This window comes from Zootoca vivipara, chromosome 1 (assembly GCF_965207765.1).
Source record: "Zootoca vivipara chromosome 1, rZooViv2.hap1.1, whole genome shotgun sequence".
Lineage (NCBI taxonomy): Eukaryota > Metazoa > Chordata > Lepidosauria > Squamata > Lacertidae > Zootoca > Zootoca vivipara.
Window position 1 is genome coordinate 7140611 of NC_142582.1, and position 22408 is coordinate 7163018.

General features: G+C 44.6%; 1 protein-coding gene across 4 annotated transcripts in view; it reads left to right on the forward strand.

The window, feature by feature from the left end:
- PLEKHM3 (pleckstrin homology domain containing M3) overlaps positions 1 to 22408 on the forward strand; it is a 72636-nt gene that overhangs the window by 6627 nt on the left and 43601 nt on the right. For 2 of the 4 annotated variants that reach the window (XM_088669785.1, XM_088669894.1), the window contains exons 2-4: positions 1970 to 2857; positions 8197 to 9123; positions 21116 to 21261. In XM_088669785.1, the coding sequence (XP_088525911.1) occupies positions 2269 to 2857; positions 8197 to 9123; positions 21116 to 21261 (1662 nt within the window). In that variant the 5' untranslated portion in view covers positions 1970 to 2268. Of the gene's footprint in view, positions 1 to 806; positions 992 to 1969; positions 2858 to 8196; positions 9124 to 21115; positions 21262 to 22408 lie in introns of those variants that run through there. The other 2 variants (XM_035138301.3, XM_088669863.1) reach the window with 2 other exon arrangements.

The window sequence follows — 22408 nt, forward strand, 5'->3', positions numbered from 1 at the left end:
ACATCTGGCCCCTGGGCCTTAGTTTGGGGGCCCTGTCCCAGGTTCTTGTCCGACACTAACCACTACACCCCACTGGCTTCCTAGGGTCCTTCTGCTATGAGGCAGCTCTATAAATTAAGTAGGAAAATAAATATGGGGAAAGCAAACTGCCACTTAGAGAAGGATCTGAAATATTTTCCTTGAAGCTTGGCTTAGTTTTATCCTGGATTGTTTCTTTTGATGTTTACATGTGTTGTAAACTGCTTTGAGATTTTTTTCTTTAAAACATAAAGTGGTATAGAAATGAAATAAACAACAACAACAAACCCCGCGGGGGGGATGTGGATGTGGCAGCTAGTTATACTGTTGTAGCGGCCGTAACCTAGATTTAAGGTGCCATTTGGTGATTAGCTTATATATTTGAGTTTCTAAACACTGCCTCTCTCTCTTATGGGGACGAGAACAGTGCTGCATTTGTATGGTGGGTGGGAGGACACACTACTGTGGTGAGGGCAAAGCCAGCGGTGACACTGGGTGGCCTTCCACAGACAGAGCTCTCACAAGGGGATAGAGCATATTTCTGGCCCAGAGCACACAAAGATGTATTGCATTTCCCCAGAGAGGTCCTTGCAGTATACAGGCTCTCACTCTGCCTGTCATTATGTTGGACATTTTGTCAGTAATAATAACAAAGATGATAGGTTTCTTTCTTTCTTTTTCTTGGTCTGCCTTATCCTTTATTTGAAAACCGAGTTACTTCTGGGAATCTCCTTTGATTGTAACCGGCCAGTGGAAATCGCGCTGCATCGTGGTTTCTCCACTGTTGTGCAATGATGCTTGAGTCATTTCTTCCCATCACAGGACTTGCGATTTGCAACTGATAAATATTTTGGCAGTAAAATAGTTTTGGATGTACCCAAGTGATGTGGCAGAAAACGCTTACAATGCCAGTCTAACAAAAAGTGATCTCCAAGGCTGCATTTTACCTGGTGGATCTCCACGGGGCTTGATTGTGAGTAGACCTGTATAAGATTGCCATGTAAAAGTAGCAGCCGATCAAAGCATTTTAGTCAGTTAACCTTGCACAGAGTATAATAAATTGTTCAATGTCTAGGCAGTTTAATTGCTAGCTTAAATTATGAAAATAAATCACAGCATTTATGGGCTGGTGGGTGTTAATTTGTGGCTATTTAAGTTACTAGATGTGTTTTGGTCTGAAGAACACAAGAGTTGTTTAACTAGAAAATGGGGTCAATTGCTTTGACTGAATCAAGAGATACAAACAGGTTGTTTGTCACAGTGCCATTGGCACTGAAACCCTTTTCACAGGCAGCCACTCAAGTTAAAGAATAACAAACAGGGGATATACCTGCCCAGGAAATGTTCTGCAACGTATATTAATTAACAGTGCTGAGTGATAAATATGTATGTACTTGGACTTTGCCACAAAGGGCTTCTTAGGTCAAGAAAACACAATCAAGTGCAAGTATATCTTAAACAAAAAAAGTGTGATCAGTTGTAAAGGAAAAATATCTGTGAGAGCTATTAAGATAGAGACATCTCTGAAGTATTTGTTCTTGGGACCAAAAAGCCTAAGGCGGAAAATATGGTTGTTGCCCCATTGATTCTTCTCCTCTCCCCAGAGCTTCAGAAACCCAGTGTCTGTGAATGTTGGTTACCCCATGAGCTATCTGCCTTGTCGCCTTGCATCTCTCTCCCCCCCCCCCAGACTCCTAACCTCTGTTCCCTTTGCACCACTTTTTCTACAGCCTGAGGGAACTCGAAGCACTTGAACCAGGGACTTGCTATCGTCCTTTAGTTAGTCTAGTGAAGCTATGGCCCATACTCGAAGAACCCTATAACATTTGAGTGCTGACAGGCGTTTTGCAGATAAGACATGCAGAACAGCATCTCTCTGCTGGTGTTCCACTCACCCTGTCTCTGGTGAGAGAGCAACTTCACTAACATGGTTTTGTAACATGTTTTACAGGAAAATCCAGATTCTGTGGACTTCTACTGCACAGCCAATACCCTCCCATCCTATCCTACCATCCAGACTGGTAAGACAGAGGGCAGGTTATTCTTCAGCAGCACGTTCACAAAGGGAAATCAAGCCAAACATCTGAAGGCCAATGCCAGTTGCAACCCTAATCATTTAGCTCCCATCACCTCCTTGTTCAAGCAGTGTCAGAATCTTTCCAGAGGCACCTTCCTCTTCTGCACCTGGAATTTTTATGTTGTTTTTTTTGACAAAATTTCCCCAAAGTTTCTGGTCTGACTGCCAATAAAATGGAGGCATTGGAGGTCGATGACATCAGTCCAGCCTTGGAAGTGACGGAAGATTTCTTTAGCACCTTTGATGCTAAACAAGAGAATGTTCACCCACCAGAGGTTTTTGGGGTCCAGGAAGTCCCTGAGCTGGTCGGCCACGAGGTGTTTAATAGGATTGCAGCCTGCGGAGACCTGAGGAACATCACTTTGGGGAAGACCAACCTCGTTTGGGAGCACTGCAAAAACGGACTCTTGGAAACCAAAGTGCAGACTGCAATTCCTGCCAAAGAACAGTTTGGAGTACAAAGGGGAATGGTTCCAGACAACCTCTCTTGGGTGGAATGGGGGGAGGCCTCGGCTTTTAACATCTGCCAGAGGAGGCGGGGTCGGCCCCGTTCTGTGAACGATATTATAGTGCAGAGTGAGGAAACGGCCACTTTCAAGCCAGGCCACAACCGGTCACGCTCAGACGTCAGCCACATAGACTGGGGTGTCATCTTAGCTGATGCCTCTTCACAGCAGCCGTCTAATCAAGACAATCGATGTCCTAAACTTTCATTTGCACCAACTGGATTTGAAAAGGGAGAGGACATTCAAGGGAATTCTGGTGAGTGCTTGATACTTTGCTGCACCAGGCTTCCTTCTTCTTCTTTTAGTGCCTATCTCTTATTGAAAGCGGAAAGTGACAGGTTCGGTGAGACAACACAATCCCAGGTTGGATTTGGAGCTGTGAACCTCGAAAATTCAGTTCTCAGCTCCCACCATGGGTTGCAAAGATTGTCTCAACCTTAAAAGCAAAGGAACACAACTTGAGTTACGGTTGTAAATATAAATATTTCTGTGACACATTTGGCAGTAGAAGACTTTGATTCTGCAGCCTGTCTAAATTATGCTACCCAGCTCACTACAGTATCTGGAAGTAAGGGAGAGAAACTGGAAGATGCTCTAGTTGCTGGTTCTTTCTATGAGGACAAAGGTAGTGACTTTGAATCCCAGGATGGTCAGCCTGTGCAGTCCTGACACTATGGCTAGTTTTTAGCACTTTAATTTATCAAATTATTTATATTTGGCCCAAGGTGCATCACAGTGTAAGGAAAGCACTGTAAACGCAGTGACCTAAAATAATAAAAATTAATAAAGGTGAAAGCATTATCAATTATAGAAAGGCCAAGCGTTGGGGGGTTTTTTAGTAGAAAGGCTGCTAAAAGAGGAAATCATACTACAGTGGGGCTGCAACCTTTGCTCATTTTACATATGCGATCGCAACCTTATATATATGTGGGGGGGGTGTTAAATAAATAAATGGAGAGCAGGAGAAATTCACGTTACCCACTCTCCATTTATTTATCCCCCCCCCCACCTATGCACCCAGTGGGTTTTCCTTGCTTACTGGGATCTGGAAGGTTGCAAGAGGTCTCTGGAATGCTCCCAGGGGTGCTTCACTTGCCAGGCTTTTGGGGGGGGGCCTCTGGGAGTGTGTGTGTGTGTGTGTGTGGTGGTTTCTGGTTCTGGGGGTTCCTGATATTGTGTGATTTTGCCTTGGCACATGTGCCCCTAGAACCGAACCCTTGCCTAAGTGGCGGCCCAACTGTATATTTTGTAACATGGAAGAGGCCACTAGGAAAGGGCGACTTGGAAAAGATGTTGTTTTTTTAAAAACCAGTTTAAAAATCCAAAGTGTAGGTTGGATATGATGAGCGCCTTTGAAGGGAGAGAATTCCGTAGATCTGAACACAGCAGTACTCCAGGGATGGCCTGACCAAGGCAGACGATTCATGGAAGACAGGCCTATCAATGGAGATTAGGCATAAGAGCTAAATGAAACATCTGCATTACAAGGCAGTCTGCCACTGGGGATGGGAAGCCAATGAAGAATCATGGATGCCCCTCCATGCCATGTGTGCAAGCTTCTTCAAGGCACCTGTTCAGCCTTATATTGAAGCACTCACCTGATAGCCATGGGCAACAAGGGACTGCATGCCAACACGGTGCTCTCCATCCATCCTTGGCACCCAGTATAGAAACCAAGCCGGCTGCCTGAGGGGCAAAGTCCTTTCCTCTCTGCTCAGCAGGGACGGGGCAGTTTTGCAGGGGGCTGGAGCTCTCAGTTCCCACAGCTGCCAGTCCTAGACAGGCTAGCTGCATTTTTATCCTTCTTTTGCAGGTATCTTTTGTGGGATCCCTTACAAGGCTGTACTAGATGGATTTTGGGGCTGATTCCATCAGACAGTTCTTCTATTGTTTGCAGACTAGACCACCAATACAAGATTATGTATCCGTGATAAACATCCCAGGTTTTGCTCATGCCACTTTCAAATTTTTCTTCTTCTAGTACCCGGGGAGACTATTTGAGCACAAAAGGAGAGAAATGTTGGCCTCTGTGAGCAACCGTTTTTGAAACACAGCGTATGCAAAAAAAGATTGTAATGAGACCTAATACAGCAAGAAAAGGGATATAATCTGTAGATAAGAGGAATCTTATACGGCTCTCAGCAGGTTGTTTTCTTCGCTGTTTTCTTCTTTTGGTCCTTATTTCTCAAGAAATTACATTTTTTTTAGAAAAAAGGAAGGCACCCCAGATGTAGGCTATTTGGTGTGATTATCTCCTATTTACTATGATGGGCTCTGATTCGCTCTGCCTTGATTTAATTTCCTTGTTTGGGGAAAGAGTGAAGAGAAATGGTGCTTCTATTTTAGAGGGTGGACAGAAAGCACTCAGCGGAAAGGTATTATGCAGCTTTTGTACACCAAGAAGGTGAGGTGGCAGGAGGGAAGGAACCAGAGTGAGAGATTGGGGGGGGCAGCTGTGATTCCGCCTGTCTATGTCAGGAGCCAGCCACTTCTCAAACCAGAAGGGTCTGCTGCATTTGAATTTTAATCAAGCCGTCCACTGTCATTGTCCCAGTTTAAGTGGGAGCGGATGAAGCCAGATCACAGGAGCTGGAGAGAAAAAGCTGGCAGAGAGGCTGTCTGGCTGTGAAAGATGGGGAGGAGAGACAGCTCTTCTCTCTCTCTCTCTCTCTCTCTCTCTCTCTCTCTCTCTCTCTCTCTCTCTCTCTCAGCAAAAGACAAGCAAGTCTGTGTGGTAGCTAAAGGCAGGAGGGAGGGAAAACAGTGGTGAGTGTGGCATAAAAACGTGGGAGAAGCTTAGAAGAGTCACCTGTGCTTGATGGAAACAGGAACAATGGGCTGAAGTTTCACTTTGGGTCTGCAGTAGCTGTGTTTCTCTTATTGGATGATTAACAGAAAGGGAAGATAAATGTGGAATATATACACATGATCAGTACTACAAAGGGATAGGACCAGAGAGGGAAGGCAAATCAAATTGGTTTCTTCCTTATACCCTTGCCTTATCAACACCTTTTTTTTTAAAGACCTTTTCTTTTTCCAGTTTAGATTGAATTTAATTATTCCCCCCCCCCCAGCAGTTTATGTGAAATAAAGCTCCTTTTTGGAAGCTGTGTTTTGGATGTTATGCACTTGCGTTATGGCAGGCATGAAGATGCATTGTTACTACACAAGCACCAAATCTGATGCATTCTCAGCCTGGGAGGGAGACACATACATATCCAGGAAATGCAAAAGTGACTGGCACTCCCCCCAGCACCCCTGGAAGTTTTGCCATTCCCCACCAATCAGAAATTCTTTATCAATGGCAACACCCAAATGTGGAGGGAGCCAATGAACTCGCAATGGCGGCAACGCATCTCGAAAAACTCTGTGTCACTGCACACTCAGCGTGCAAGGCAGTGCCATAGCACCCCCTCCTTTGTCTGAATTTCAACATCACGATACTGTATATCACCCACTAAACATCATGATATACTGATATATCAAAGTGTCTGAAATAAGGATGCAACAATGCAGAGACAAACGGGGTAATGTCCTGGCAACTTAGGGTTCTAAAACTGATGCATTTTTACTCATCTTTAACATATTGTTACATCTGTTATTTTATAGTACAACAGGGGCAGCAGGAATCATAAGAGAAGCAACAACTGGCTTCATGGTTTTCCCCACATTTTTTTACATAGCCCACACACACATCATGATTCACAATATATCACCATGTTGAATATTACGAAACCGTTACCATGATGTGGGCTTCAAACCAATTTTGGGCGATGTATCGATACATTGCCCAGCCCACCACTGGCATAGCCAGCCCTGCAGATCCCCAGGCATCCCTATAGGCAGGGATCAAATCCCTTTGCGCTCTTTAAACCGCTGTTTTGAAGCACAGCACACAAAAGAGAAGGGAGGAGAAACCAGTGGGAGCACATAGTCCCTGAACATGGGTGCTAGGCCTTTGCGAGAGAGAAGAGGGAGTAGAGCCACCGGGAGGGATTCACTTCATTCTGTGATGTCAGGTATGTGCAGGAGAAGCAAGTTATGCAGAACTAAAATGGAACTCCTGCTAGGGCTGGGTGATATATCGTCCAAAACCGGTTTGAAGTCCATATTGTGATATCGGTTTCATAACTTTTGACCTGGCAATATATTGCAAATCGTGATGTGTGTATGTGCATGTGCTATGCAAAAATCGCAATGTGGGGAAAACCAGCCAATACCTCTACATACCGGTAGTTCCATCCTTATTTCGTACATGGTGATATATCATTATATTGTGATGTTTAGCTGGTGACATATCACAATGTTGAAAAGCAGTTATCGCCCAGCCCTACTGTTCGCCTCTACATAGTTCCATCATTTCAGACATTGTGATGTATCAGTATATTGCAGTGTTTAGCTGGTGATACATTGCAATATTGAAAACCAGATATCACTCAGCCCTACCTACTCATGATGTAACCAAAGAAATTTCAGTTATTGTTTCTTCAGAGTTTCTCACCTTTCTCGCCTGCTATGACAACTTAAGGTTGAAATCCTGTAAATCTGTCATACTCTTTGCTGTTAGATTCACTTAATTTCCTAAAAGCACCTATGTGTCATGTAGATGGCTGCCAATAATGTTCAGATTCTTGAAATCAACTCCTGAGTTTTTACGGCTCAGTAAAAAGGAATGATTATTTTGAATTGTTAGTCTCTATTGTCCTAGTCCAGTTAAGTGCTTTGACTCCCCAGTGGGCAGAAACTGACAAAGCTACAAGCCAAGTTCCTCCACTTGCAGTTTTCAGTCACCCTATTTTCATGAATGTACATCTGATTAAATCACTTGAATCATCATAACTCTGACCCGAATGTAGTGGAGCCATTTCGCCAGTTTGGGGTGCTGGTGTGGGTCCCTTTCCCAACAAAATGCAACAGACATCTTTGTTGCCATCAGAAGACTCTAAATCTGAATTTTTGACAATAGTTTCCACGTAGTCAAAGGAAACATTTCATTGACACCTCAAATCCTATTGTTTGTTCATTGTATTTGAAAACTAACTTCCAGAGTGATTTGATCAGGGGTTGCCAATCTTTTTGGGCCAATGGACCCATCTGCAAACTTGAAAAACTGTTGTGCAGATGACAATTACTCATTTATTAGATTTCTTAGTTGCCCTTCAGCGTAAGTTCCCAGGATGGGTTACAATCGTATGACAAAGAATCATATAGCTAGAGTTAGAAGGGACATCTAGTCCAACCCCCTGCAATGCAGGGATTGCAGCTAAAGAACCCCTAGCAGATGGGTTGCCAACCTTGTTGGACCAGTGGGCACATTTCAGTTCTTGCTGTTGCTGTCTGATAACACTGGGGGAAATCTCCCTTCTCTCTTCTTCCTGTCATCTTAATTTTGCATGGGGAGGTATGCTGGAAGTGCCATTGGTCCAACCAGAAGACTAGAGCATGGTAAGTGGACATGGCAGGAGAGTGAGAAGGCCCTGGCTGGGCTGTGGCCCTGAGTCCCACTTGAAAGTGACCTGAGGCCCACTGTTTGAGAAACTGCAAAAGAGAAGTTTAAAATATTTGTAGTTAACATTTTTTCCAACTCTCTGCTAGAACACAAGCCGACGTTCTCAAATATCCTGAAGAAAGGATACTTGGAAATTAAGAACAACCATGACAGCTATTGGCAGACGTGCTGCGCAGAACTCACTCCATACAAACTGTACCTGTATTGGCTTGACAACAGTGGGAACCAGAACCTTCCTACTGTCTACCTGCTTTTGCATTTCCAAAGCATCAACGTGGAAACGAATGTGGTTGATGCAGTGCTGTTCAATAACTCGCACCTGCAGCTTAAGGCAGAGTCTCCATGGGAGGCCTTGGACTGGGGGCAGAAACTTTGGGAAGCTGTTCATTCCTCAGTGCCATCTTTCATGAGGCCCCAGGGAGATCTGGGGCGCTCGCAGAAATTAGACAACGATGAGAGCGGCATCATCCAAAATCGTGGTTTACAGAAGGAACCTACCCAATTTTTCCAGTCGGCATCGTTGACCCAAAACATCAAGGACTACCAAAACATTCTCAAATCAGGGACTCTTTACAGACTGACGCTCCAGAATAACTGGAAAGCATTCCATTTTGTACTCAGCCGGTCTCTCCTCATGGCGTTTCAGACCGGTGGGCTTGACGAAGACCCTCTGTTGAGCTACAACATTGACGTGTGCCTGTCTGTCCAGACTGATATTCTGGATGATTGTGACTCTTGCTTTCAGGTTATCTTTCCTCAAGATGTGCTTCGTCTGCGGGCAGAAACCCGTCAAAGAGCTCAGGAATGGATGGAGGCCTTGAAGTCTGCCGCCAATGCAACCAGGAGCTTGGGTCAGAATCTGCAAGTGACGCTCAGAAACAAAACCCAAGGCCTGTTGTGCGGAAAAGAGCATAGGAAGATCAAACGCCAGTCGGTAACCACCAGCTTTCTGAGCATCCTGACTACCTTGTCGTTGGAAAGAGGACTGACTGCCCAGAGTTTCAAGTGTGCAGGTAAGCAAATAAATATCGGACGTTTTGTACTTGTTCTGCCTGCCTTTACTACTTGACATGCTTTCCCAAGGTATAAGGGCTTTCTGCTGCGTTTTGCACAGCTTTCTGTTGCAATTTCTATGACTTGGGCGATCTTTCTGTGTGTCCTTAGCTGTGCTGACATGGTTCACGAATGCATGCGCTTGTGATGAGCTGCCAGGGCTTACAAGACTTCTGCTGGCACCTGGTTCTTTAAGCACCATAATTTTTGCGCCATAGGACGCACCTGACCATAGAACGCACCTAGTTTTTAGAGGAGGAAAACAAGAAAAAAATATTTTGCTTTCTTGAATTGTCCTAGGCATAGCAGCCAACTCCTAGAGGCCTAGGTGCCCATTAAATATTTGAGGAAGCTTATTTTGCAAAGGGGGAAAGCTCCATTTTTTTAAGGATCAGCTCAAAGTTGTGCAGCCTTTTTTGCAAATGGGAAAAGCCCCATGGGGGGGGGTGTCAGCTCAGAGTTGTGCAGGTTTTTTTTGCAAAGGGGGGAAAGCTCCATTTTTTAGGATCAGCTCAAAGTTGCTGAGTTTCCTTGCAAAGGGAAAAAATCCTGTTTTTATGGGGTTCAACTCACAGTTCTGCAGCTTCTTCTATAGGAAAGGAAAGGGACCAATTTCTACAGTTTCCTGACAGATAATCTAATCAGCTAGTCACATGTCTCCCTCTGCAGACAACAATTGAGGCCTAGGCAAGGGGCCGGGAAGGGAGCTAGCTCTCTTATCTCCCTCCCCATCTCTTGCAATCAGCTGCTGAGTGGGTTCCTTTCAGCTCATTCCCTCTTGTTAGCCTTGAGCTCTTTCTTTAAAAACAAAAAAGCACCATCTGCCTTTAGCCCCTGGGCAATTCAGCTCCAGGGATCACGCATTCGCTCCATAAGACGCACAGATATTTCCTCTTACTTTTAAGGAGGAAAAAAGTGTGTCTTATGGAACAAAAAATACGTAGGTCCTGATTTGCACCAGCAGGAATCCAAGTGGAGACTTGGGGAACAGGCTGGGCAACCTGGCTGCCTAAATAAGGTGCCTCCATAGAGAGAACTTATTTCTCCAACAGAGAAGCATGGGCCATGCTTCTCCGTTGGAGGTCATCATCACGTTGTGTTTTCATTTTGTATTTTTATATTGCAAACCACACTGTGAACTTCGGATGAAGAGCAGTATTCAAATTTAATAAATAATAAAAATTTAAGCCCCACTGGGCACAGCCTATCCTTATCTGTGCCTCCCCTGCTCCTGAACAGGGTCGCGTGCTGGAGAAAGGTTTTGGAAGGGATCTTGTGGCAGTAACACACCTGATTGCTGATGCCCAGGAATGCAGCAATTAGTCTTTCCAGCAGGGGGCAGTGACAGCAAATTGTCTTTATATTTTTAGTCAGCCATCCTTGTTTTGAAAGTTGTTTTTTTTTTAAAAAAAAAAATCCTTTTATTGCCATCATTCTGTTCCTGCATGTTAAGGAGAGATTTAGCTATTTGGCATTAGTACGTTTAGGGTCAAAGCCCGGAAATACAACTATATTTCACGGATTTTAATTGAAAAGTGGTGTTATGTAGTATTTGGGAAGTATTTGGCTGGTGAAATGTGGGTTTCCTCTTTCTGGCAGGCCGAATGTCTTATTTGGTTATTTATACAGATCCTATAGAAGTGTGAGACTGATGTGCTTGTTCTGTAAATAATAATCATTATTCTTTTAAAAATGGAACATTTAGCTTTAAAATAAACCAGCCATTTTCTCTCTCCCTGCCTTCCTCAGTTTAGCAACACCCGGACACTTAGACTACAACTCCCATCCCATGCTGACTGATGGGAGTTGTAGTCCCAAACAGTTTGAGAGAGGCTGCTCACTGTGTTTGTTTCCCCTTTATTGCATCACACCCAATATTCCATTTCTGGTGACTTCTCTGCAAAAACAAAAAAACCTTTTCCCTTAAGCCACAGTTATTACTCCCGATTCACTTTCTCCCCATTCATATTGAAAGTGGGTGGAAGATCAGCTGCCTTTGCTCTCATCTGGGAGAGCAGAAGGAGTTCAGGCAAATTCCTAGTGGAGCTTTCCCTAAGTCCTCCTATGAAGAAGGTCAGTGTGAAAGCAGGAGCACATTTATTTATTATTAAATTAGCATACTGCCCTCCATCCAAAGATCATGGGGCGGTTCACAACATAAAGATACAAAATGAGAACACAAAATAAATAATAAAGCCAAGAACAAAAACAAACCCAATAACCCTGCTCCTACAAACAGCTTTAAAAAGCCATAGTATGTTAAAGAGAAACGTTAAAGCCTGGCGATTAAAGATACGCAGTGAACGTACCAAGTGAGCCTCCCTGGGGAGCGCATTCTACAAACAGGGAGCCACTGCAGAAAAGGCCCTTTCTCATGTTGCCACCCTCCAGACCTCTTGTGGAGGAGGCACACGAAGAAAGGCATCAGATGATGATTGCAGGGTCCGGGTCAGTTCATATGGGGAGCAATGGCCCTTGAGGTATTGGATAAACACAATTGCAGCCAGTGAAGGCAAGGCAAAATGTTAGCAAATATTGAAGCTGGACACTGTCGGTTGCATCTGTGGAACCAGGTTGCTCACTAGTGTTTCAGCAGCCCTCTTGTAGCCCTTTCTCTCTCCAGTCTCACCTCACTTTGGAGGTGATGTAGGTGGGGGCAGGGTCCCGGTGTTTTGCCATCCAGGTCGCAGCAGAAGGTTGTAGAGAAGCCTTGTAGCCTTCTTCATCCGGGGCATGGGCACATTCTGAACAGAAACTGTCCAGGGACCTCTATTTGTGACCTGAGATCTAGTGAGTAGCTCAAGGCGATCCGGTAAGTTTTGTCATTGAGCAGGGCTTTTAACCTGGGCCTTGTATGCTCAAAACCAGTTTTCTGTATGCAGCATTGCACTAGCAAATTATGCTAGTGGTTTCCAGCTGTGCATTGGCTGAAAGGTGGCCCTGCGAGTGCACCTTACTGTTTTTACTGAGCCATTCTGGCAGGATCCGTGCCTCAGAAAAAACTACCAGCTGGGGAAGCTTATAGAGGTTCATGCACTGTTAAAGTTAACTGTGATTTCCTAGCTCACACCGAAATTTCTCCCCAGGAAAGGTGAACTTGGGTATGGATTGAGGTGTGCACGTGCAATCTTGCAACATCTAGATGGATCACATAATCCCATGAAAAGAGCCCTGGGGTTCCTGAAGGGAAGAACAAAAAGATGCATTGTTATTATTCATTTATTTTAATTTAACGACATAATAAATGCATTAAAACTAAGGAGTGGAAAGGCCGTGCTATGGAAACTGGGCTGAACCAGGCTTGTCTGTTGAAAGTCCTTGTTGAAGGTAGCCATTTGTCTTTTCCCACTTGGAAAGATGTCTGCTGTCTTAACTTTGCGGGGTGGCTGTTTAACTGAATAGGAATACTGCTGGTAATTGCATCTTGTAGGCATCAGGCCCACCCTTCCATTCTTTCCACCCCCCTACCCTCATCTAATTCCCCCACAGCTGCAAAAGAGGGGCAAGCTTTGTGGAGGTGGAAAAAAAAAGTTTTGCTGTGAATTCTTCAGCCATTTAGTGCAGTTCCTGTAATTACCATCATTGTGTCCTGTCTGAATGGCACATAATACAGCAGAAGCCTTTCCTAATTGAGACCTTACAGGAGGTACAAATCCCTCCTTTGTTCAGCCTGACAAATTAGTGCCAGAAAGTGGCAGGGTCCGAGTGGGAATCAAAGAGGAGCTGCACAAAGATGAGACTTGAGGCTACAGTAATAACCCTCTCTTGTTCTTCAGGGGAAGGAAAAAGTAATGGAAAAATTAGGCTTTTTCTTTCTTTGGGGTTTTTTGTTTTGCTGTAAATTCCCTTGACATGACAGCACCTTAGGGCTGCTTTATTTATTTAGTAAAAGTGATTAAATAGTAATACAGCGGAGTGACCCATTGTCTCTCCAACTGCCCCCCAACCGACTAAGTCCCACTGCTTTGACTAATTGATTGACAATGAACCTCTGATAGAGGAGTTTGTTGGAAAGATTTCCTGGGGAGAAGGTTCCCCCCATCCTTTCCCCATTTCTTTCTTTGTTTTTTCTTGTGTCAGGGATTTTTGGGGGATGGTTGTTGGGGGCCAGAGTTGGTTTTGTTTGAATTGCACTCTACATTCCCCCCCCTTTCCTATCCTCCTTGTTAAAAGCTTTTGCAGCAAAAGCTTCCAGACAAACAGCTGACACTCAGAAGTGGGTAAGGAAGAATGTAGCTTTAGAAAAGTTTATCTTGGGCGCCAGCTAGCATTTTTCCAACCACGGATAGAAGCCAGGGCAGCCATATCAGGCCTGGGGATGTGGCAGAAGGAGAAGAGGAAGGGGGGAAATGGATTGTCCGTGTACCAGGGTCAGGAGGGCAGATTAAAGAAACAAAAACGGAGGGGAAAAGTTTTTCCTTCAGGAACGGATGCCTTCACTCGGCCTGGGAAGAGAAGAGGTTTTACTCTGTCCATTTGCATTTAGCTCTTTCCACCAGAATAAGTGTGTCTGATTCTGACCTCACCAGCAAAGTGCATTTGCTGTGAGGTCCTTTTCAGCACCTAGGATCTTCTCTGCATCAGTGGTCAGATCCCAAAAACTGCCCATGGTGCTATGCCAAGTGGCCAAAGAATTGCATCACCTCCAGTGTTTCAAAGGGACCATCAAGGCATCTTTCCCAGTTGTTGATTGCAATCCTGTCTTTCATGAATTAGTTTATCTTAAAGCCCTTTTTTTTATTAATACAGCAATGTTGTTTTGGTGGTTGCTGTCTTGTTTTGTTTTGTTTTGGTGGCAGGGTATCCTTTGAATACGAAGTAAAAACAATTGCCCTTACCTATGCTATGCATTAAGGGAATGTAATAAAATTGCTCAGGAGAGACTGAAGCCATTTGAAACTATTGCAGGACTAGAATAATGCTAGTAATTACGCCATGGTTAGGGTGTGCACCGTGCTCCTAATCTCCTTTACTCGGAAGGAAGTCCACTGGGGTTGCCTCCTACTAAGCTTGCAATAAGATTGCAGCCTAATAGTGCGATCCTTTGCATCACCTCTTGAGTTTACTGGGGCCTGCTTTTACGGTAGGTAACAGCGCAGAGGATTGCAGCCTAAGCATTGCAATAGGAAATGGGTATATATGCTTAGCTCAGGCAGGGATCCCATTATAGTTTGTGCTGTATAAACATATTAAGGAAGCTTGTTCCCACCCTGTTTGGTTCATGGCAACCTCATCCTATGGACCCAATTGTTATATAGTTCATTTACTATTTTTACATGGCTTTTCTTATTGCTCAAGTGTTTGGATGCTAAACTTCCGATTCCCACACACACATTGCAATAGGAAAGACTTAAGTGGGAAGTCAAGCAGCTGTAAGAGAAAAGCAAACAATTCCAGGGTAGGGAGAATGCGGGCAAATGTCTGCGACAAACCCAGATAGGACGCTTGGAATCATAATCATAATTTATATAATGTGTTAGAGAATTCAAACAACTTCATATACGTTTAAGTACAGTAAACTTCACGGTGATTCCATAGACCAGGAGTGGGGAACAAAACGCCTTCCATATATATATTTGGACTCTGACTCCCACCTTGTCAGAGGCCAAAATCAGTATTTCTATATTGCAGAAGTGTTTGTATGTGACTGTTCATGGCTGGCATGAGGACTGAACCAGGGACTTTGCAGCCTTATTATTTCATTTGTATCCCACCTTTTCTCCAAGATGGCATTTGTGGTTCTCCCCCACCCAACAACCCCATGAGATATGTTCAAATGAGAGGCTGTGAGTGGGCCAACGTCACCAAATGAGCTTTGCAGCTGCGTTTTAAGTTTTGGTCTCTTTGATCCTAGTCTAGGGGTAGGAAGCCACTTTCATCTGACGGGCTGGATCAGAAAGCAGTCAACCCTCTGCATGCCACATTTAGCAAAGTCACTTGCATGAAGGAAGGCTGGTTAAAAATTGCCTTATGGGCCCATGAGCCAGATATACCCTGTCATTGTCCTGGTCTTGACTGGCACTCTTGGGCACTATGTTTCACCAGACCTCAAAATAAAGTGAGATTGTTTGCATGTGTTCAATTCATATGCATGAAGGTGTGTGGGGCTTTTTGCCTTCAGAATGCTTTGGTGAAGGGCCATTTTCCATGCTCGACCAGTCATGCCATCATTCTTGCATATTGGCATTTGAAAATCTTCTGATAGGTCTGGAATTGTGTATAATGCATGCACGTGTAGCCCATAAACTGGCTGCAACAATTTTACCTTAGCGTTGTTATTATCTTAGTATGTTCCCTGCAATGTGCAAATTTGCGGCTGATGGAAGCAGTGGTTCAGTGCTCAGGGATTTTTGGTTAGGGGGAAGGAAGGACTGACTGCCCTCTGCCTCGGTCAAGGTGAGGTCCTGTCTAATGAAAGATTAAAAAGAAAAATTAAAATGGAAGGTTCCTCATCCTTGAACATAAAACCCTTCTCGATCAGATCTTTGGTCTGCCCATGTTTGTTCATAGTGGTGGCCAACCATAAGCTTCCAAGGAGCCCACGAGCAGGATGCATGGAGTCAGCATGGAAGCAACTGGTATTCAGCACAATTGGAGTTGTCATTTAGCTAGAACACCTAGTAGCAAGCAACTACCTATATAAGAGAATGAAAGTTTACTGCCCCCCTCCCCTGGGCACCCCCTCCTCACCTCTCTTCTCCCCCAATCTTATACTGACTGCAACATTAATGCCTCACATTGAATATAATTGATCTGCAGAAGGGACTTGATGATCTGAAAACAGAGACAATGTATGTATGTACTTTTGTAAAACCCTACCCACCAAAAAAATCTTTACTTAACAAAAGGGATTAGAATGGTTTTCCATGAATTTGGTTAATCCCTTTTCAGAGCCTTCTAAACTGGTACCCTTAGCAGATTCCATATGTTAATGATACTGTGTGTGAGGAAGAGCTCTTCTTTTTGCTCTCCTGAATCCGCTGCAGATCCATTTCAAGCAAAGGGTGTATAATTTTTATGAAATAAATAAATAGAGGAGAAAAACCCTTCCATGCTTTGAATCCAGGCAAAGCCATTTCCCCCCCACATTTCAGACAAGTGTGTGAGAAATGCATTGGTGGGGAACAGTTGGCTCCCCGTTCCCTTCCTTATTCCTCATCTCACCAAAGAGCAGGTCCACTCAGCTCTGAAACATGCTATTCCTCAGTCCTTGCATCATCTTTATTGCTTCGATAACATTCGGGGGGGGGGGGGAGAGACGTGTTTGCAGGTGTGCAATGTGCCGCATTGTTGTACTTGGTGGTTTTGCGATGCTGAGATTGTGAAATCCAAGCAATAAAAAGTCAGCCAGTTTCAAGGTGAAGGTTTCTCCTGCAGCGTATTCACCTTTGCGAGATAACCAGTATAGTATTTCACTCAGGTTTTATTGGCTTAGATTTTGAGGTTTGCAAACATACCAAAGGGCAGGATTTTTAAAATTTTATTTAAAAATGGTTTGCATTGTTAAAGGCTGGTGCAACTTGGCCAGCAATAAGAGAGACCTCTGGAGACCTTCCGTTATTTATTTTTATTACTACATTTATATTCCACCTCTCCTTCCACTCCCCGTGATATGAGGGGGAGGCTGGGGAAAGGAGAATGGGATTGGGGAAAGGCAGAACCCTTTTGCCTAAAACATTGCAGGCCTGCCTGTACCAGGGCATTGTACACACTATTTATTAGCATCCAGATTCTTGCTGCCTTGGTCCATTATGTGCACTGCCAGCTGTGTTGTGTCTGGTGTGGTGGGCCAGCTTCAGGATGCACAGGCGAAGAAGGCCTATTGAATTTTTCAAGCACTTGGAAGCTTTCCTACCCAGTTGCTAGACCTCTGCAGTTGTGCCAAACGAACATGCACGGAGCGCAGAACTGTTCACAGCGTAAGTGAAGCCCTCTCTCGTCTGCCGGGCAGTGTATGCTCTGCAGACCATCTCATTCTCCCTTCCCCTTGCAGAGGAGGACCACAACTGTAATTACCGAGAAATGAGCAGGGGAGGTAACTTGTGCTTTCTCCGATGGCCTTCCTGAGCTGCACACACAGAAAAACCCGCAAATACTGACTGTTGACATAAACTGGTCACCAGAGCCTGGTGCAAAGGTCTTCAGGCTGCCAACAATTTATGTTGTGAAGCCTACAGAGAAGATGACCTAGCAAGATGGCACATAGGGTCATGGACAGACCGCTTGCATACGTGTGTTGCAACAAGCTCTTATCTGAGAGCACATTGTGCTTGCCTCTTTTTTCTCCCCCTTAGGGCTGCCACCTGATTAAAGAAACCATAGGCAACGAATCCTAAAGATTTGAATTTGTTTGCAATTTTGAATCTGTTGAAGTTTGAAAAACCGAGCTTGAGGAATATGGAGCATACCATATATACTTGAGTATAAACCTACTTTTTCAGCACCAAAAATGTGCTGGAAAAGCCGCCCTTGGCTCATATTTGAGTGAGGCAGGTGGCAGTGGAGAAAGGCACAGGACCGGGGGTTCGGAGAAGCGCGCTGCGACACTCCGAACCCCCGTCCTATGCCTGCTCTGTGCAAGGCAGCAGGGAGGGAGAAGCGGCGAGGAAGGGATCCTTCCTCACTGCTTCTCCCCCCACCCCGCCACCGACAGCTGGGAAAGGCATAGGGTGGTATTTATTTTTATATTTGAAATTTACCAGTAGCTGCTGCATTTCCCACCCTCGGCTTATAGGTAAAGGTAAAGGGACCCCTGACCCTCGGCTTATACTCGAGTCAATAAGTTTTTACAGTTTTTTGAGGTAAAATTAGGTGCCCCAGCTTATTTTAGGGTTGGCTTATACTCGAGTATATACGATATTTTTTAACCCAGGCTCCTGGAGCAGCTCACAAAGCTCAATGTGTTAAAGACAGTCTCTTCCCCCAGGCATGCAATGCTCAAAGACAATGAGCACAAGGAATTCTGAAGAGCAAATATTTTCTTTGGTTTTTGGTAGTGCCTGCTGTGACATGCGTGCAGGTGTCATTTTAGGAGAGGTGTTTCTCCACCTCCTCCACCTCCACCTTGCACATGTGGCAGAATCCTTCCTCAAACGTGACACCAGCTGACCATGGATTTTCTAGGCAAAGATATCTTCCTTGGAAGCCTTCCTCTGGGTGCCCCAGCCCCCTGAGGTGTGGTTCATGGCAGCTAGGAAGAGGGCCTTTCTTTCTCCTCAAGTTTGCCTGGTGCCCATTCTATCTTTTCAGGCTTTCAGCACTATGCTCCTTTTCCTCCTGCCAGTTCTATTGGCCGTTGTTGTAATATCTATAGCTAAAGCATACAACACCGTGTACAAAGGAATCATAGAACCGGAGAGTTGGAAGGGACCCTGAAATGGAGAAGTAGGGAGCAAAACAGAATCTTGCTCACGAGACCAAAAAGGTTCCCCACCCCGTCTTAGTAATCAATAACCAATATTACATTGTGCATCTGATGCCATGAAAATTCCTGATTTGAACAGAGTGCTGCTGCTTGCTGATTCAAGTTGCCCTTGCAAGTTGAAATGAGCCACTTGCACCCCTAAAAATCCTGTACTGAGGGTGGGGGCGAGTGAGGAAAGGGATACACAATGGCATTTCATTCCAGTAAATGTAATGGTGTTAATAAGAGGGGGGAGGGAGCCTAAGAAAGGAATGGCATTGTAAGCCTTAGAATCCAGACTCTCTATGCAACAGAGGTACTCAACCTTGTGCTATATCACTGCTCCCTCCCTCTTTCTTTCCCTTCTTTATTTTTTGCAAATAGCTTAATTGGTGTCTGCCACTGAGATACATTTGTCACCGTGCATCACTTTGAACCTCCTAACATCAAAGGGATCGACTGCTTTCATAACTTGATTTGAAGGGGTTGTAGAAATAACGGTCCTTGTAAAATAAAACATGCCACAGGCACAAGGCGAGGGATGTTGATGTTGAACAGTTGGGGTAGGGAGAATGCTGCAACCTCAGTGGTCGTATCTAATGGGACAGGAAGGTGCTGCATTGTTATTTGCAGCTCTCTCTCTTCCTTAAGTTTGTCGTTTTGCAATTCACTCGGCTACACAGGGCTGTTTGTGTGCATTCTGCTGTGTGACCCAGGTCAAAAATGTGTTGTCAAGGAAATGGAGGGCAAGTACAAATCAAGTGGAAAGCGAACGGCTTTGCTGCGTGAAAACAGGTTTAGCAGCAATCTCTTCCTTGGGAGAGGTCATAGAGCAAAGAGGAGGAATAGAGACTTCTTGAGGAGGGGATCAACAGGACAAAGCTGCCTTCTTCAGGATTGCATAGGTGTAGAGAGGGCTGACTGGTATCTGGCAGAGAACGTTGACTTTGGAGAATTCCGGCGCTTTATGTTAAGATTCATGTTTCTAGCCCACATGGTTTCTAGTTGAAATGTCTGAAAATGTCCAGGCAATTTCTGTGAATGAAGCTTTTATGACTTTTTGGCTTCCTGTTGTCAACTTTTCCCAGTTAGGTTCCTCACAGAATATTCTTCCCCTTGCTATATACTCTGCAGCCACGTTGATGGTTACTCCAAAGTTTAAAAAAATATGAAGGAACAAGAAGCGGGCTCGGAATCAAGCGTTCAATTTCACGTCATCATTGAATCTGAGATCAGAGTTTGAATTTATCAAAACAATTGACTCTCCAGGATGCAAAACTTGGGCACTTTTTTTTGGTTCAAAAGAGTAAACTTTGGTGAGGCACACCCTGAAGCAGAAGTTGATAGGCTTGAATAGATGCTAAATTGAACCAATTAACTCCTCCTACACTATATATTAGGAACATTGGAAGTTGTCATTTACTGAGCGAGACCACTGATTGATCTTGACTCGGTATTTTCTACATGGACCAGAAACAACCCTTCGGCTTTTCAGATAAGCCCTGCCTGGAGGTGCCCAGAATTTAATCTGGGACCTTCTGCATGGGCTGTATGAGCGAGCTATGTACATTCCCCTTCCTATATTGGGCAAGTTCACCTGGACTTTACAGATAAGCAAAATCTGTGCATCCTGACATTCACAGCAGATCGTTCAGGGCTTCCATGAAACCTGCTTTTGTGGACACATGTAATCAGTGCCTGAGCCAAAATATCTCCTCTCTGCTAACAATCCCCTTTCCCTCACCCCCAAATCTGTGTGACTTGCTATCACCTTGAGCATTCTAAGAGCACATTGTTTCAAAGCATGCCCAATGTTCTTAGAATCACAGAATTGTAAGAAGGGTGCTTTTGAGAAGCTGGAAAGTGATGGACCGGGCTTCTTCACACACCCTAACCCATTCCACAAAGCAGGCTGTCAAGCAAATGGTGTTACATGCCTTTCCTGCCCCCTTGAAAGTATCTCTTTAGGAGACCCAATTGGCTCTGGGCTTCCAGCTGCCAAGCTGTAATATGAAACTGGGTTTGTACATGGATTCCTGAAACTATTTCATAGCATATGAGGACATGTGAGAGTTTTACGTGGTTCAGAATCTTATACAGTTGTACCTTGGAAGTCGAATGGAATCTGTTCCAGAAGTTCCAAAACGTTCGAAAACCAAAGTGCAGCTTCCTATAGGAAGCCCAGTCGGATGTTCGGCTCCCAAAAATAGTTTGCAAACCGGAACAGTCACTTCCGGGTTTGCGACATTCGGGAGCCAAAACATTTGGGGAACTAAGCTGTTCAACTTCCAAGGTACGACTCTATTTTGTAATAGGATAGCATGGAATGTCACACAAGCAGTGATCAAAAACGCCTCATTCTCTTATTCCGTTCCTCATAAGGCATATTTAGAGCTGTAATTGTTCTGTTTTGAAAGGTAATTATATATTCTGTGTTCACTCTTTTACTAAAACACAGCAACGTGTAGTAATGGAGATTTCCTTCCAATACTGCTAAGAGTCCTGCAGTTTTTAAAGCTGTTTTATCCTTCCCCCCTCTGTATTGGCAGGTTGCCAGCGGTCCATAGGCCTCTCCAATGGCAAAGCCAAGGTGTGCAGTTACAGCGGGTGGTACTATTGCAGCATCTGTCATGTGGACGACAGCTTTCTAATTCCTGCTCGGCTGGTTCATAACTGGGACACTTCAAAATACAAGGTAGGACATGCGCTTACAGTGACCATATCAAGAATCCCTTCTCCTGCCCTTAGTGACGAATGCCCATATGAACAGTTGCACCGAGTGCGAAACCAGTGGGGGAAGCCACCTTCTTCATCCCCAAGAAAGCCCCTGGAATCCACACAACCTCGTGGCATATCATGTTCCCATCAGGCACTCTGTCCGCCATGAGGAGGGAATGGTCCTGAGGATCATAGAATCATAGAGTTGGAAGAGACCACAAGGGCCATCCAGTCCAACACCCCTGCCAAGCAGGAAACACCATCAAAGCATTCCTGACAGATGGCTGTCAAGCCTCTGCTTAAAGAGCTCCATAGAAGGAGACTCCACCACACTCCTTGGCAGCAAAATTCCACTGTTGAACAGCTCTTACTGTCAGGAAGTTCTTCCTAATGTTTAGGTGGAATCTTCTTTCTTGTAGCTTGAATCCATTGCTCCGTGTCCACAGCAGAAAACAACCTTTCACCCTCCTCTATATGGCATCCTTTAATATATTTGAACATGGCTATCATATCACCCCTTAACCTTCTCTTCTCCAGGCTAAACATACCCAGCTCCCTAAGCCGTTCCTCATAAGGCATTGTTTCCAGGCCTTTGACCATTTTGGTTGTCTTCCTCTGGACACGTTCCAGCTTGTCAGTATCCTTCTTGAACTGTGCTGCCCAGAACTGGACACATTATTCCAGGTGAGGTCTGACCAGAGCGGAATACAGTGGTACTATTACTTCCCTTGATCTAGATGCTATATTCCTATTGATGCAGCCCAGAATTGCATTGGCTTTTTTAGCTGTTGCATCACACTGTTGACACACTGTCAAGTTTGTGGTCTACCAAGTCTCCTAGATCCTTTTCACATGTACTGCTCTCAAGCCAGGTGTCACCCATCCTGTATTTGTGCCTTTCATTTTTTTTGCCCAAGTACTTTACATTTCTCCCTGTTAAAATTCATCTTGTTTGCTTTGGCCCAGTTGTCTAATCTGTGAAGGTCATTTTGAAATGTGATCCTGTCCTCTGGGGTATTAGCCACCCCTCCCAATTTGGTGTCATCTGCAAACTTGCTCAGGATACCCTCAAACCCATTATCCAAGTCATTAAATGTTGAATAAGACTGGGCCCAAGACAGAAC